General features: G+C 41.5%; 1 protein-coding gene across 2 annotated transcripts in view; it reads right to left on the reverse strand.

The window, feature by feature from the left end:
• Window positions 1-14,888, reverse strand: part of KPNA3 (karyopherin subunit alpha 3) — a 47,343-nt gene extending 32,455 nt beyond the window's left edge. Inside the window, exon 1 of one of the 2 annotated variants that reach the window (XM_058845073.1) lies at window positions 14,687-14,888. In XM_058845073.1, the coding sequence (XP_058701056.1) occupies window positions 14,687-14,764 (78 nt within the window). In that variant the 5' untranslated portion in view covers window positions 14,765-14,888. Of the gene's footprint in view, window positions 1-14,176; window positions 14,513-14,686 lie in introns of those variants that run through there. The other variant, XM_058845083.1, reaches the window with a different exon arrangement.
• Between the last annotated feature and the right edge of the window lie 664 nt (window positions 14,889-15,552).

Below are 15,552 nucleotides of genomic sequence, written 5' to 3' on the forward strand. Positions count from 1 at the left end.
CAGGTCAGATAAAACAGAGAGAATAGACAAAATTTTTCTGCAACTTAACCCAGGATTCATTCCCAGCTTCCAGGCAGGGAGGACACCTGCTGAAGTCTATAGATGCCACACCAGTTGATGCCTAGCAAGAGGTGACCAGTGGATCTAATACAGGGTTTGACACCCATAGCTTCTGACTATAATCACATCTCAGCATAATGTGCTCAAACAAGTAACTTCATGGAACACTGAAACAGTACATCTCAACACTAACCCCCAAGCTAAGGCTGAACTGGCTGAATTATTCACTGAATAAAAAAATACAGTCTCCAAATCTCAGACAGGGAAAACACAGCACAGGCAAAATCCTACAAATCACAAAAATGATGACAGCTGCAGCATCTGAACCATGAGGACACTCCTAAGTACAAAGTATTAATGCACCATGCACTAAATGCAAACAGTAAAAATGAGTAACTACCAGTCAGCATTAAGAAATAAGAACACAACACTTATCAAGCTGTGCTACAACATTACATCTCAATTGTTATACATGACTCAAAGCAGACTTAAGTTCATAAGGCTTTTGTAACAAGAGATTTCTTCTCCCCAGTTCACCATATGTAAGGAACAATTATTTACCAGTATGTTTGACAGGCTGACATAAGCACAGTAATGTGCCAAGTACTGTAAGTCTTGTTACAAGTCAAAAGTAGATGTTGAGCACTATTTCTAATTTCAAGTTCCTCAGCATTTTGTCATTTTATAAATAAAGCATAAAAAACCCCAAAAGATCTGCTAGGTGCTGTTAGATAATTCAGTGCTTCATTCTATCCTGAATTTCTGAATATTCTTCCAAAGTCAGATACAAACAGTTACATATAAAGAATCTCTCCTTGTCACCTAATACTTGAAGGAAAAAGAATTCCTAGTTCCCTCAAATCTGAAATTAATTTTATATGCCAAAGAAGAAAATCTCTGCACACATGAGGGCTGCTGTGTTAAGGGCTGCAAGGGAACTTTGTTTCACTGTGACACAAAACACAGAAATGCTGAGCTGACAAAAGAGATTTAAGAGACACCAGACCTCAGGAAAAAAAAAATAGGAAAAGAATGCCACAGTCCTTGTAAAACTGCCTTTGACACACTGAATGGGTAGAAGGAATAAAGAATACAGCTGTCTTCATCAGATCTGTATTTCAGATCTCTCAACAAGGGTGTTATTTCTCAACAAGATGACAAGAAACTCAAAAGTTCAGTTTCAGCCACCTGAGGCAAAGGGAAATATCTTCCTTATTTTTCAGTTGATACTTGTTTTATGACAGAACACAAAACTGCATCAAACTCTTGATATCCAAAAGCAATGGCCACTGATAATTCTGAATTATCAGCGTAAGCTGTACCGCCAGCACATAAAAATAATTATTTTTCAGTGGCCAAATTCTTTGGGAACCTTTCATTGACCCACACATGCTGCACAAGAACCATTTATGCATATATCATCACATATCCTGTGCATATGAGGGTGCAAAAGATGCTCATGATGTGTTAAAGAGCCAATACCACTCCTGTCACACTTCCACTGGGTGCCTCACCATGAGCCATGCAGACCTTTCTGGGAAACAAAAAAGGATTACTTGGAACTGTTGAATAACATTGAAATTCTATGGAGGTAAGTCTAACAAGCTTTTTGAGCCTTTAACATAAAAAACATTTAACTGCATAATACATTAAACTACTTGAAAAGGCAACCCATATAGCTTCTGTAAACTAAAAAAAAAGAAAAAAAAGAAAGCAAGGAACCCCAAAACCAATCAGTTATACTTGTACATTAGAACAAGATAACATTTTTCAATGTTATCTTCAATGTTTCAAAATTCTCTGTAGCAAATACATAAAGTGTTGTATCGGGGGGGGGGGGGGGGGGACAAAAACCAAAACTATATACTATAGTTATACAAGGCTGCAGGGAAAAAAAGAAATCAAGCTAATCCAAAAGGATAAAAATCACACCTTAGACAAAGCAGTCAGAATAGTCCTCCACTTATGAAAGAATGTTTTAAAACAATGTTACTACTTTAAGCAAGCTCAATCTCATCCACAGTTAAATATCAATAACAGTAAGTGGTATGAATTTTAATAATTTTAACTACTTTTAGCTATACCTATTGTGTCAGAAGGAACATTAAAGCATAAGCAGCATTTAACAACTAAAAATTTACCTACCATTGTAACAAGATAGGGAGCTCAGCGTGGTGCTCATCCTGAGCACCCACCTCATTAAGTGGGATACCTCAGCAGTGTCAACTTTTAATCAACACATTTAGACCACTTCCATTACAACTTGAGCAAGCAAGTCCACAAACCGTCAGAAATGAAGAGGCAGGAAACAGATGTTTTTATACAGGCAGCACGTCAACTCTGCCAGCTGCCCCACAACCAGCTAGCTGCCTACCCCCACTCTCCTGCAAGCACATATCAGCCTTGAGTTAGTCCATGCAAGTGGGAAAGCCAGAATCGTCCTGACAAGATGAACACCACAGCCCAATGCCAGCTTTGGCTGTTCTGTGGATACAAAAGTTATGTTTCCAGGAACTTCAGTAAGATGTGCATTTAATTCCTTTGAAAATTCAGCTATTAAATAGAGAGAACAAATTCACTGACCAATTCTAATTTCCCTGAATCTATAAACATCATTAAATTCTTATTTCTGCTTTTGCCTCTCAACATTACAGAAACAAGTCCCAGAAAATCAGAAGCTACATGCTTAGAGGAAAGAGCTACCCTGAACACATAACTGGGTTAGTAAAGCAGCTTGATTAAACAGAGTGCCCAAATAGCTTAGCATTTGCAAGTCAATTCTAGACTACTTCCACCTGCCTAACTGAAAGAAAAAAACTGGCCCATTTCCAACAGCTGGATTGGATTTAACTAATGCCTTCCCTCTTGCATATAAGCATATCCTTCAGTACAATTCATATACTTCACAACATAGGTGCAGGTGCAAGACAGTAAAAGATGATGTTTGTATTGATGAAGTAAACACTGTTCTTCCCTAGAAACTGCTTTACTGGCCTTTTTTCCCCTATTGCTTCCCTGACTTTTAACAAGAATAAAATACTGCAATGCACATGAAAATGCAGAAGCCTCAGGAACCAGGCTGGTTTGGGCAGAAAAAAATCCTATCAAAATGATTGTTTGTATACAATTGATGAGATGATTAGGATTGTCAGCTGCCTATCTTTGGTTAACATCAGAAGCTAAATATTCCTATTTTACTATTTCCTATTATATGCATATATAGGCATACAATTAGTATGTGTAAAGTTGAGGCTTAAGCTGATGATTTTGTTCTGATAACAGCTGGCTTCTGATTAAAAAAAAAGAGCACTGACAGGAGGTAACAATACCGTTCTACCTGTTGACACTTTCAAAGTGCACGTCCCTTACTCCAAGAATTGAAAGTATATCACAATACAGGAGGGAAGAATTCTGGGACTGCATCATGATGATCTGAATGCAACTACTTAATCACAACTGAAGGAATTAAAAACAATGATGCTCTGGACACCAATTCCATCCAGTTCTTTTGGACATACAAAAAAGATTTGACATCCATGCCAAAGTAAACCAAATGTTTAGTCCAAATTAACCCTTCTAGCTAGGTTTATTCCTGTACTTAGCATCATGGATTATTACCCATCTTTTTTCCCCCAACCAGAGTATGTTCTAGGCAGACACTTCCCCAAGCCCAATTTTGAGATTTACCTAATTACCAAGTGCTCCTATATAAAGCTCCTAATTGTCCTTCTAAGAAAAAAGAAGGGATTTTTTTTTTTCCCAGTTGTATAGACTACGAAGTTAGAACAACTTCACTTCTGGTTTTGTTATCATAGCTCCACATTAAATTATGCTGACCCAGTTAAAAATGCAGGCAGGGGGCATGGATTCCACAGTACAAGCAACAGACTTACCACAGCAGCCAAACAAACTTAAAATGTGTCTGTACCTTGATCTGACTCCAAGAGAGTTTTATTTCATTTGATTACTATTTGACCCAAAAGGTATTTGCTCCTCTTTTTGGTAAATATTCTATTATTTTGCAGAAGGTATAAAAACTTACTCGAGATTCCCTGTGTGCTGCAGGACCATAATATTTTAAAGCTTCCTTTTGGCTTGTAACATTTAACACAGTGCTAGGTACACTAAGAGCAGAGTGCAGTATTTATGCTACTGTATTTTATGCCATGATCTGTCTGGGACCTATGTTCCTCATGGTTAATAAAGGTCACTAAAAGAAAACTAGTTCTTTTGCAGTTGGAGCTGCCACACTCTTTTTTTTTAAATCCCCAGTTTGGGGCCCGTGAAATTACACCCAGCTGCCTTTTGTTAACTAGTCTGTGGCAAGACAATTCAAGTATCTGAACCTGGCTAGTCTCAGCAAACTGGATGAATGAGACATCTACCATAACTCTTTTACTTAGTGGTGGGTAATGACTCACTGAAGTCACACTCTTATGCCAATATGGAAAGCCACAAACCTCCAATTATTACTGCTCGTAATGCTGACTCACCTGAAAGCCCTGTGGAAGCAGACAGAGCTGCCCATCCACACTGTCTGCTTCTACTACTCCAAAAGATCTAGGCAGAAAAGCAATTGCTATGTTTATTTCTTACCAGCTCTTTTGTAAGGACATTCTTCAAGGCCCTGATATGCTCTCTGCAACTATTCAACCTCCATACTGAGCTTCTATCAGCAAAGAAGCAAGAGGTGAGCACTCATGTTTTCATTCCCATATCCCAATTAGCCAGCTTACAAGTACAAACCTATCAAACAAACCCTCAGGAGACTGGATTCTAAGCAAGTTAGCTGGCTGCATTCAACACAAATTGCACCAGTACTGAAGGACATGAAGTGGTCTGGAATACAATGAACATGTTACACCTTTTGATATAGAATAAGAGAGCTGGAATTCTCTATTCAACATAAAAACTCAAGGAAGGAATACAAAATCTAGTCGATCTTCAGTTACTGCTGTTGTGTGAATCAAGGACATTATATCCTGTCAAAAGTTTTACAGCATTTCCATTCAGATGTAGATCTTAACACTGTTAATCACACCTCTACTGACATCAGACCAAAGCCCACAACACACCCACCTGGGCTCCACCTGAAGGCAAAATCAAATTTCCAGGTAATTCAACAGCATCCCAAGATAAACTCATCACTGAGCAACAGCCTGTCTGCACAAACAAACAAGCAGGCACCAAGGATCACCAACCAATTCCAAGTACTACTTTTGACTGGTTGTCCTAACAGGGCAAAGAAGGAACCTCTCCACAGAATCTCACAAAAGCAGTGGCAATCCAGTCACTTGCCATCTCCATTTTGACAAGGTTGACCTTGAAAAAACTTGACTTTGGTCATTTATGCTGCAGCCCAAAAGAAACTGATGGATACATGCACTGACTTTTTCTTCTCTTCCTGTATCTTTCAGAAAGAGAAGGGCATACTGAATTTCACAAAGATGCCAGCTATGCTTTATCTGAATACTGTAATACAACAAATAAACACCAAGAATAGTGGAAACCAAGATAGTCTAATTACAAGTGATTCCTATTCATACTTCTTTTGAAAGTTAGAAGATTAAGACCTCTTGACACATTAAACAGATACAAGGATTTGAGATTTAGTACTTTTATGTTACAGGAATCTGCTTTTGCCACAAACTTCTAAAAAGGTAATTAGTTATCTTCCTATATTGCATGAGCAGGGTAGTAAATGCATTAGAGTTTCCTGGAAAGAGAAGCTTAACCTGTCCTTGAGGGAGAACAAATGAAGTACCAACACAACTCCTTGGTCTTGCCCAAGACATGACACCCCCTCTGTCCTCTCCTAAAGTTTCTAAGCAAGGATGCCTCCCGTGCCTTTACTAAGCAGGGAAGGCAGAAGACAAGTGGAAAACCTGACTGCCTCCACAAAAGACGAGGCCCCTTTCCCTTCCACGGTCCAGAAGACTAGAAGAGTCTAGAGAAGACCAACTCAGGTACAGTTTCATTTTTTTTACTAATAGATGTTACCAGAAACCAAACCCACCACCCAGTACCATATTTCACAGACAAAATACTATATTCACTTGTGAACAGGACATCAAAGCAGCAAAGCAAAATTAGGACCTTTCATGGTAACTAGGTGCAAACAACTGACTAAAATTTTGATCTTCAGTTTAACATACAGATTTAAATACTTTCAAATGTAAAAACTTATATGAAATTGTAGATAACTACTTACAAGAAATTCATTAAAAAATTAAGTGTTTGATCAGAAAGGCTTCACAGATTTCTGGGGCGAACACCAGAGATTCTTAAGCTTTCCAAATATTTATACTAGTTTCCCTTAGGAAGAAAAAAACAAAACAAAAAAAAAAAGGAGAAAACATACAAGGCTAAATACTAACCAGATACCTTCTTGTGCAATCTGTGTTTGAATAAAGACACTCCCTTTTCAGATACTTAAACAGTCTTCAAGTGTAATATCAAAGTACCTCAGATGATCATTCTATGAATCCATGATATATTTATAAGCACCTTCCTGTGAAGTGGGGAAGAAAGTTCTGTTATTCCGTCTATAAAATGGGAAAATAATTGCAATTTGCATACATTCACAGAGTGCCACAAAAAAAAAAAACCCCACAACAAATCAAGTCCTTAGAGAGCTAGGCTATATTCAACCACAGTAAACTTTTTTGGTATATTACATGGCTCAAATGAAATCAGATTTCCTTTGCTGTTTCTTGAAAGATATAATCAAAAGGGAAAACAAAGATTAAACATGTGCTGGCTGCCTAATTAAATCTATGAAGAGATCATTCTGCTCAAGATGCAAGAGAAAACAACAAACCCAGCTGACAACGCAGGAAAAACATGGAGCATTAGGAATTAGAAAATACACTCTAGCAACATCCCATAATCTTATGAACCTTGTCAGCTGCCCTTTCAATTTAATAATTTCAATCCTGAATTCTAGATGCTTCTACCTCACCCTTTAATGTGACAGAAACATAGAATCTGTGTGCTTACACTACTTGAACATTTTGGGTATCACACTTCTCTCCTTGAGGATTCCTTCAGTTTCTCAAAATTCCAATTTATACATCCTTCAATTAAAGAAAAAAGGTGCGGTCACATTTCTTGCACATGTCAGTGCTCCTTTAATGTCTCCTCTTGTCTGGAAGGTTGCTCCTCAGTGCTGCTTGATCAGTGCTACCAACACTACAGATTCCCCTTGCACACCTGGAGAACAGTGGTTAACAGGATCCTGATGAATCACAGCATGGCTCTAATTTCAGGACCCTCTCCTGACATGGAAAGCCTTCTGTATCTGGCTGAAAGTCAGATTTTTATTGCAAAGAAGTCACTACCACTGACTTTGCATCTATTACATATGCATGAAAAGAAGTGAGAGGTCCTGATGCCAAAAAGCTGCATGAAAAGACTATCTGCTGGTTAGGGTGGTTTCAGTTACCTCAGCAAGACCCAACGTCTCTCCACAGAACTCGTCAACCTTCTGACTTACACTGTAGTTGACCAAGAAAAGGCAAGGACTAGGACTACAAGAACTGCAAACCCAAAATCTGACACTGCACCTGGTCAGGAATCCCCTACTGCACCTCTGAAAACATGGGCACAAGACACCCTAACACCCTGTGGGACTGACCACCTTCTCCTCATACAGATGAGCTCTATGTTCCACACCAGCAAGTTTGCCATGGAGCTTAAACATTCAATAAAACACATCTCCATCAAGGCTCCCAAGTCTTGAAAGGAAGGTGTTTCTCCCAACTGATTTTGCAAATCGCTCTATCACCACCTCCAAAGTCCACCTGTTACTGAATCTGACAATAACCAAGGTTAAAAATGCTCAAGAAGAGGTCCTCAGCTGATGAGACATGACAGAGTATGAGGGAAATGAGTAATTCAGTAACAGGTGTTTGAATGAAGAAGATACAAATTTATCTCCTGTTCTGCAGGCACTAGTGCATTATATATTCCTATTTTGTACTTGCTGTATTTTTTAAATACAAACAAAATCAAGTTTAAAGCTGACTGCAACATTTGCTTAGCCTGAGAAAGGAGGCAAGTGTCAGGTGACCCAGAGGAGCCTCCCCAGCAGATTTAATGGTGTTAATCTGATTGTGAAGGGATAACAGTACAACAGTTAAATACCACTAGACAGGATATACCTTCTCCCCTTCACACTGACCTCTTTGAGCCACCACTGTTCTTCTCCAGATGTGAAAGGCTGGCTCAGGAAGCTAAGGGAGCAGAAAATTAAAGAAATGTGAAAAGCTTTACAACTAGTTCACTCCAAGGCACAGACAGTTCTGATGCAGGACTGACTTTTTGAAATAAAACAGTGTTTTTTGACTACTCACACCAGATTTCGTGAAATGGAATACAAAGCCCAGTTTCTGCTATTATATTAGTAATCAGGAATGTCAATTCAGTATCAGAGTTTCCCACAGCAGGTATTTTAGAAACAACTGACAGACTCTACTCCTGGAAAAGATACAGGTTTTGGATTTCTTTTTCAAATCAAGTCACTTTGTCTTTACTACTTGATGACACAACCCATTATCTACTAGTTCATTGCCTTCTCTACCTTTTATAAATTAGATGCCTCTTCTAATTTATTAATTATTAATTTATTAATTAATTATTAATTAACTTCTAATCCCACAACAAATACAAATCTGATCAGTTACTTGTAGCTGGTGCATCCTCCTAATTGCTGTCTTTTCATACAACACAGTTTTAAAGGACAAAATATCCTGCTTGGGTATGTGCTGGAACTCTACAATTGTAAAAACCTCAAAGAACTCATGTAAAAAGTTAAAGTGCCCTTTAAAACTAGTCTGCTACACTGCTACCAGCTGTGACCAGACTTCAATATTCTACAAATTAAAAATCAATCCTTTCATGAAAGAAACTTTAGATATACCAGTGCCACTGCTGTAGTGTTAGAAAAACACAAGAACGAAGAAAGACAAATTCTGTAATTGCAGGAAGATTATCAGAGGCTTGGTATATCACAACAGCAAACAGCAATAATTGGGCCTCAATACAGCAAGCACAGATCCCAATCAGCTTATGAAGCTTATGAAGATTATGTTCATCACGAGATACCATCTCCAAATTGCATTCTCCACAGGTATTTTTGAAATAAACAATGATTTCCTAATGTATCTGTGTATTTAAATATTTTAAAATACAATGCATTCAACTGATTTTGAACCTCAAGGAAAACACTACATCTAAATGGACTTATTAGGTGTTTCTTTTCTGCCAAGAGTCACAAACATTTCACAGCATTGTACCATTTACCTGCAGGCTAAAGCATGGAACATTCTGCAGCACAAGCAACCAAAAAGGCTTCCCACATCTGTATCTAACTTCCTACCCATGTAATTCTTTCCAAGGTACAAACATGTACACTTGTGTTCTCCCAAGAGTATAAATATACACACATATATATACACTGGGTTTAAAAGGTAATAAAAGAGTGGCTAGAGTTAAAAACTCTGCATGAGAGTACTGGATCTTGTATTACATCTAGTTCCCAACAGGAAGTTACCTGACACCTGTGTCTTCACTCAACAAGCCATTGAACCTTTTAAGATGGCAGGTCCATAGTACCTTAAATCTACCCAAAACAGCTGTTAAAGCCCTACTCCCTTCTGGTATCCTTTCCTGTGTCAAAGGGAAAGGCAGAAAGCTGATCAATCTGTACTATGAAATCTTGAAAGAAACTGCATTGGTACAAAGTAACTGGGACTAACAGGTTTCTGGGACTGCTACAACCTTTACTTGTTTCATGAAGCCTTGGAGGGGAATAGAGGGGGACAGCAAAAACTCTCAGTGCACAGGACAGCATCCAGAAATAAGCTGGCAGCAGCACATCTCCTCATTCATTAACACTGTGCAGGTATGGAACCTCCACTGCAAAAAGCCTTTGACACTTGACATGAACATGGATTTAAGTCAACCTGTACCTTTTCCCAGATGTCCAGGGGCTGCACAGATTTGGCCTCCCCAGAATGACATACCCCTGCTTGCAAAAAAATTCATGGCAGCATGATAGAAACATGGGAAAGAATTCAAGTATTCTTAAAAACCAGATCCTCACTTTTAGCAATGCAGGAGCAGTAAACACACTGAATCTGCCACAGCTGATGATGGAGATCTGGCCTAAGACCACTTTCTTTCTCTTCCTCATTTGGGGTGAGGATGCTGAAGGTACAGAATAAAAATGTATCCTTCAAAGTTCCTGATCCCAAGGGTGATACAGTCTAAAAGGTGATACAACTGCTGCAACTGGGGAAAAGACATCAGTGACCAGGACTTCAGAAACTAAAAATCAAATAGAGAAGAAGTAAGTGAAAGATGACAGAGAGGCTGTACTTCCTTTTGGTTAATGGCCTTCAACAAATTTCAGAAGGATAGCCCTACAGCCTAACCAACAGAAGATCAAGGACTTGTCTTATTTTGATTTCTGATAAAGGGTATGACAAGTATCCAAAATTCTAATCCCAGTCATTGAAGTGTTTTTACATGAAGTTATTCAGTTTATAACACACTAACTCCTTACCAGGTTTTGGGTTTCTTTTTCTGGTTGGTTGGTTTTCTTTTAAATGAGTGCACATACAGTTTTAATTTCGTACGCACTTTGGTAACTACCTGACCACGCAGTCTCATTATATCACACACAAAAACATCAGCAAGTCATGCAGACAGCCCTAGAAATTATAACATCTTTGCTCATCAATAATTTTTCCTCACTTTTAGTCAGGGATGCTGACTAATCCTGACAGAAAGAAATGGGCTGATTGTTTGATCTATCACCTTAAACATCAGAACTGTGAGTCAACAAATGGGTGCCTGCTATTGTAATGAAGAATAAGCAACATTTCTAATCCAGGACACTGAAGGAAAAAATAAAGCTAAGAAGGATGTTACTAAGCAAAGAATGAAGCAAAAATCAGAAGGTTCAAATTAGGTTCTCTAAAAGCTAGGCTAGCTTAGATATCAATATAAACAAACACAGTTACAATGGGTATCACAAATTAATTTGATTGCAACTGTTTAATTTTGTCCTGTAAACCCTCAAATGTACTGGAATAATCAGTGCTGGATATTTAGCAAAAAAGAATAAATCACTAAGATTTAAGACTCATGTCCATAATGAACACAGGAAAATTCTCTTTATGCGTAACAATTCAAAAACCTCTTTCATATCTCTGGAGAACACAGAATTCAGAAGGCTGTGAGAATGGGCAGTTGTTTGTCCAGATGAAGCCATGAATGTCTTGGCTTCTTATTGATCAGCTCTGCAGGTTGAGGTTAACTTTGTCTGCTCCTAATCACATCTCAGTACCTATAAAAATAGAAAAATCTCACTAATAAAAGAAATAACAGAAACTCATATTAAGTGAAGAACATTTAATTTCTGGCTTACTTAACACATAATTTGATTTTGCTATCATCCCTTTTGAGGGCTAAATATTTTTTTTGACCATTAATACCGCAAAATCAGAATTCCAGTTCAGTATCAATGACTTTACCTCCTTAAAAGAGGGAGACAACAAAGAGGTATGGAACTTCCACCCAAACCTGAAACTAGGAAAAGGAGAATGAACCTGTGCAGGTCAAAGATTCAGAAGCTTTGATTTCTGCTCAACAGATTTGTTCCTTTGCTCTGAGAAAAGCACAATGAGAAGCTGCATGGGGTACATAACAAAATTTGAAAGTATTCACTCATCTTTTCTTTCCCTTAAAGCTGCATTAAGAAAAAGCAAAGACAATTATATGGCCCAGCAAACCCAGTAATAAAATATGAGTTAACTACAAATTAAAGGAGTAAGTATTTTGGTCTGCCAGAAGAGTCTGTACCCAGAGGGGATCAATAGTAACTCACAAGTATTTAACAGCAGTCAAAGGAAGATTACTAAAGAATCTATTCAAGACTTATGTGTTCAAAGGCAATGACTGTTTCCAGGCAGAAGGTGACTCAAGTGCCATGGTTATCAAACTGAAGCTGAGACTGCACAGCTTTGAATACTTAAAATTTTCCAGAGGATATAACCTAGATATCAGACCATGATTTATTATGCCATCATTCTAAACACTTCATTTCTCTTTGGTGGAATTTGACAAAACGAGAAGATGTAGATCAATGCCAATGATCTATTTACATTGGGAGCCACTGATGCCTTCCTGACTTCCAAAGCTGAGTACAGAAAACTGGAGGCAGGATCTCGATGTAAAACTCTTTATTGCAGTACTGGGAGTAAACCAAGTGTATTTAATTGCTGACAGTTGGGAATTAGGTATATTTGATTTAGAAAACAAATACTTTGTGAAGAGCCAATAACTTCCACTACACAGAGACAATCTGTGCAATCATCAGGTCAGTCTGTGTACCAGTTCCTCAAGAGAGGCACAGTAACTAATTATATAGCTATGCTCATTCATTCTCCATTCTAAACTTAACTTACATTGTTTTACTTCTAGAGGCTTAAGTTAAAGTTTACTCCAGAAGGGTATTTCTAACATGAACTTTTAAATAACTGGATCAGGAAGGAGTCAAAAAGGAGGTTTAGTAGAAAATCTTAGACATTTAATATAAATTAATTTATTTTGAAAGACACTGAAATGTTTCCAATCTTTGAAAGTCCTTTAAATGAGCCGAAATTTCATTCTAGCATATTTCCATGGGTATACAACTTGAAAATACCTCTGCATTTTATCTATTTGTTATTGCAAAAGAAATATGTTATTTAGGTTTTAACCCTCTTCAAAAGCAGGTAACGACAGCTTTAACTACATTACCATTATTGGAGCTCTGCACCAGTCTCAGGCTCAGCCACAGAAAGGAAATCAGTCAGCACACTGGAAGACGACCCTAGGGATATACTTCTCCATAAGAGCAAATACACTACTCCAAAATAATTACTCCCCTTTGGGGGGAAATGAGAGCTAAGCTACCTTAGGTGGTCTGGCAGAAGTAATCTCAGGGAAGCTTAGGCGGTGCATTCCCTCCTTCCTCCCATGGAGGCAGATATTCAATTCCCCTAGTCCTGGGCACACTATAATATAAGCAAGCGTGGATGACAGACCAGTTCACACTAGGCATGAACGTACCCAACCTTTCCCTGTTTAGAGCTCTGATGGAATCAGGCCAGTGACTGAGAAAGCAGCAACAAAGCCGGTAACCAATACGGAGAGATGAGACAAGGACAAAATGAATGAGGAGCAGCAGGAAGAGCCTCACTGGATGAGAAGGGGAAAAAGAAATGCACCACGCCCCCTCCTTACCCTGAGAAGCAACTGCTAAACAGAAGGATGGGCAATTTTTAGTTACTTTCTAACATTTACTAATGTTAGCCAGAAGTGTTGAAGTTATCATACTCTTTACATGCAATATTTTCTGTGAGAAAGATTCACTGTTGCAGACTTCAATAAAAATTAAAGATTACTTTACACCGTGAATGTCATCTTAAAGACACTGCTGCTGCTAAGCCTGACCTGCATAAAATTGTCTCCACCCAAGTAATAGCAACAGAAGTGTGAATTCTGCTAAAATACAAAATGTGCTTTCAGAGGACTAAAATTCCAGTCTACCGATTACAAAAGTAAAGTGATAAAATCAACAGAAGCATGGAAAACACCCTCAGGTGAAGTCGAAGTAATCTGACACATATTTAGGTTTTCACTCTAGCGAATCCTAAGCCGATTTCAATCCTAGCCTGATTTCAGAGCTCCCTCCCCCTTCCTTTCCTATTACAGAAACTTAAACACGAGATTTGAGATTTCTTCTTTCAATTGCAAGTAGAACTGTAAATGTGTCCGATAATGACACGCAGATTGGAAGACCTCTGGAACACCTCTAGGGAATAAGCTCCCAATAACCCCGAAACTCTCTAATTCGGGGCAGCAAACTCCTAGCCCATTAGCCTCACCGAGCACCGCACTCTTTCCCGATTCATACGGAGACGCCCTGCAGACCATTACCGATGTGCCTACCAGCATTTAGAAATAAAAGAGAAAACCTGAAAAGAAAAAAGGGGCTGATACACGGGAGGACAAGGAACAAAACGGGCCAGCACAGCACACTGTAACACCAGACAAACTGGCTCACCAGAGCGTGGGAGCGGTCCCCGGCACCAGCACAGGCCTCCGTGTGCGGCAGCGGCACCGCGGGGCGAGGGCAGGGCAGCCCCGAGCCCCGGCGGAAGAGCCGCCACCGCCCCGGGGGGCGGCACAAAAGGCGGCCGGCACCATTGTCCGAGGCCCCGTCCAAGCCCCGGAGGAGGCGGCAGCACGGAGAGGCCGCCGGGGCGGGAGCGGGGAGCACCGCGGGAGGAGAAGGTGCCGCATCCCGCCGGCCCTGCCCGGGCCCCGGCGAGCCGGGCGGGCGGCGGAGGGGCCCGCGGGCGGCCCGGCCGCGCCAACCCTTCCCCCCGCCGCTGCCTCCGCCCCCCGCCGGCCGCACCCGCCCGCATGACGGCGAAGAAAAAAAACCCCCCTCGGGCGCTCCCCCCGCCGCCTCCTCCCGCCGCGAGCGCGGCCCGGCCCGGCCCCTCCTCTGGCGGCCGCCGGCGGAGGCGGAGGCCGGGCCCGGCCGGGGCCCCGCCGGCCCCACACGCACCTCCGCGTCGCGGCCCTTGTTCTTGAAGCTCTTGATGCGGTGGCTCTCCAGGCCGGTGGCGGCGGCGTTCTCGGCCATGGCGGCTCCCGGCGGCTCCTGCGAGGCGGCTCCGGCGGCTCCCGGCGGCGGCTCGCGCGAGGGGCGGAGGGAAGCGGGACGCGCTCCGTGACGAGCGCGAGGGGGGGGAAACGGGCGGGGAGGGGAGCGGGAAGGGGGGGGGGGAAAGCCGCTGGCGCGCGCGCGCGCCGTTGCTGAGTGACTGGGAGAGGGGCGGGGGGGCGGAGAACGGGGGGGTGCGAGCGCACGTGACGCGGAGGGCGGGCGGACGCTGTCCAATCGTGGCGCGGCCTCCCGGCTCTAGTCCCGCCCCCGGCCGCCCTGTTCCCGCCCCCCACCCCGCATAGCATTCTGGGACTTGTAGGCTCGGCGGGCGGCGGCTCCGCACGTGGCGCGGTGGCCCGGCCGCGGGGCTCCAGCTCGACGCCCGGCGCTCTGGGACTCAGGGAGACCCCCGAGAGCGACGGGGAGGCCCTAGCGGTACTGTGCGTACAGAATCGCAGAACAGGTCGCGTTGTAAGGGACTACAGTGGGACATCTGGTCCAATCTCCCTGCTCAAGCAAGGCGAACCCATGGCTCATGGCACAGGATTGTGTCCAAACAGTTCTTGGTGTCTCCAATAAAGGAGACTCCACAGTAATTTCTCTGGGCAAACCGCTCCAGTGTGTGGTCACTCACACAGTAAAGAAGTTCTTCTTCATATTCAGGTGAAACTTCTTGTGCACTGGTTTCTGCCCATTGTTTCTTGTGCTATTGCTCGGCACCACTGAGAAGAGCCTGGCTCCATCCTCTTGGCACCGTCCCTTCA

This window comes from Poecile atricapillus, chromosome 1, assembly GCF_030490865.1.
Source record: "Poecile atricapillus isolate bPoeAtr1 chromosome 1, bPoeAtr1.hap1, whole genome shotgun sequence".
Classification (NCBI taxonomy): domain Eukaryota; kingdom Metazoa; phylum Chordata; class Aves; order Passeriformes; family Paridae; genus Poecile; species Poecile atricapillus.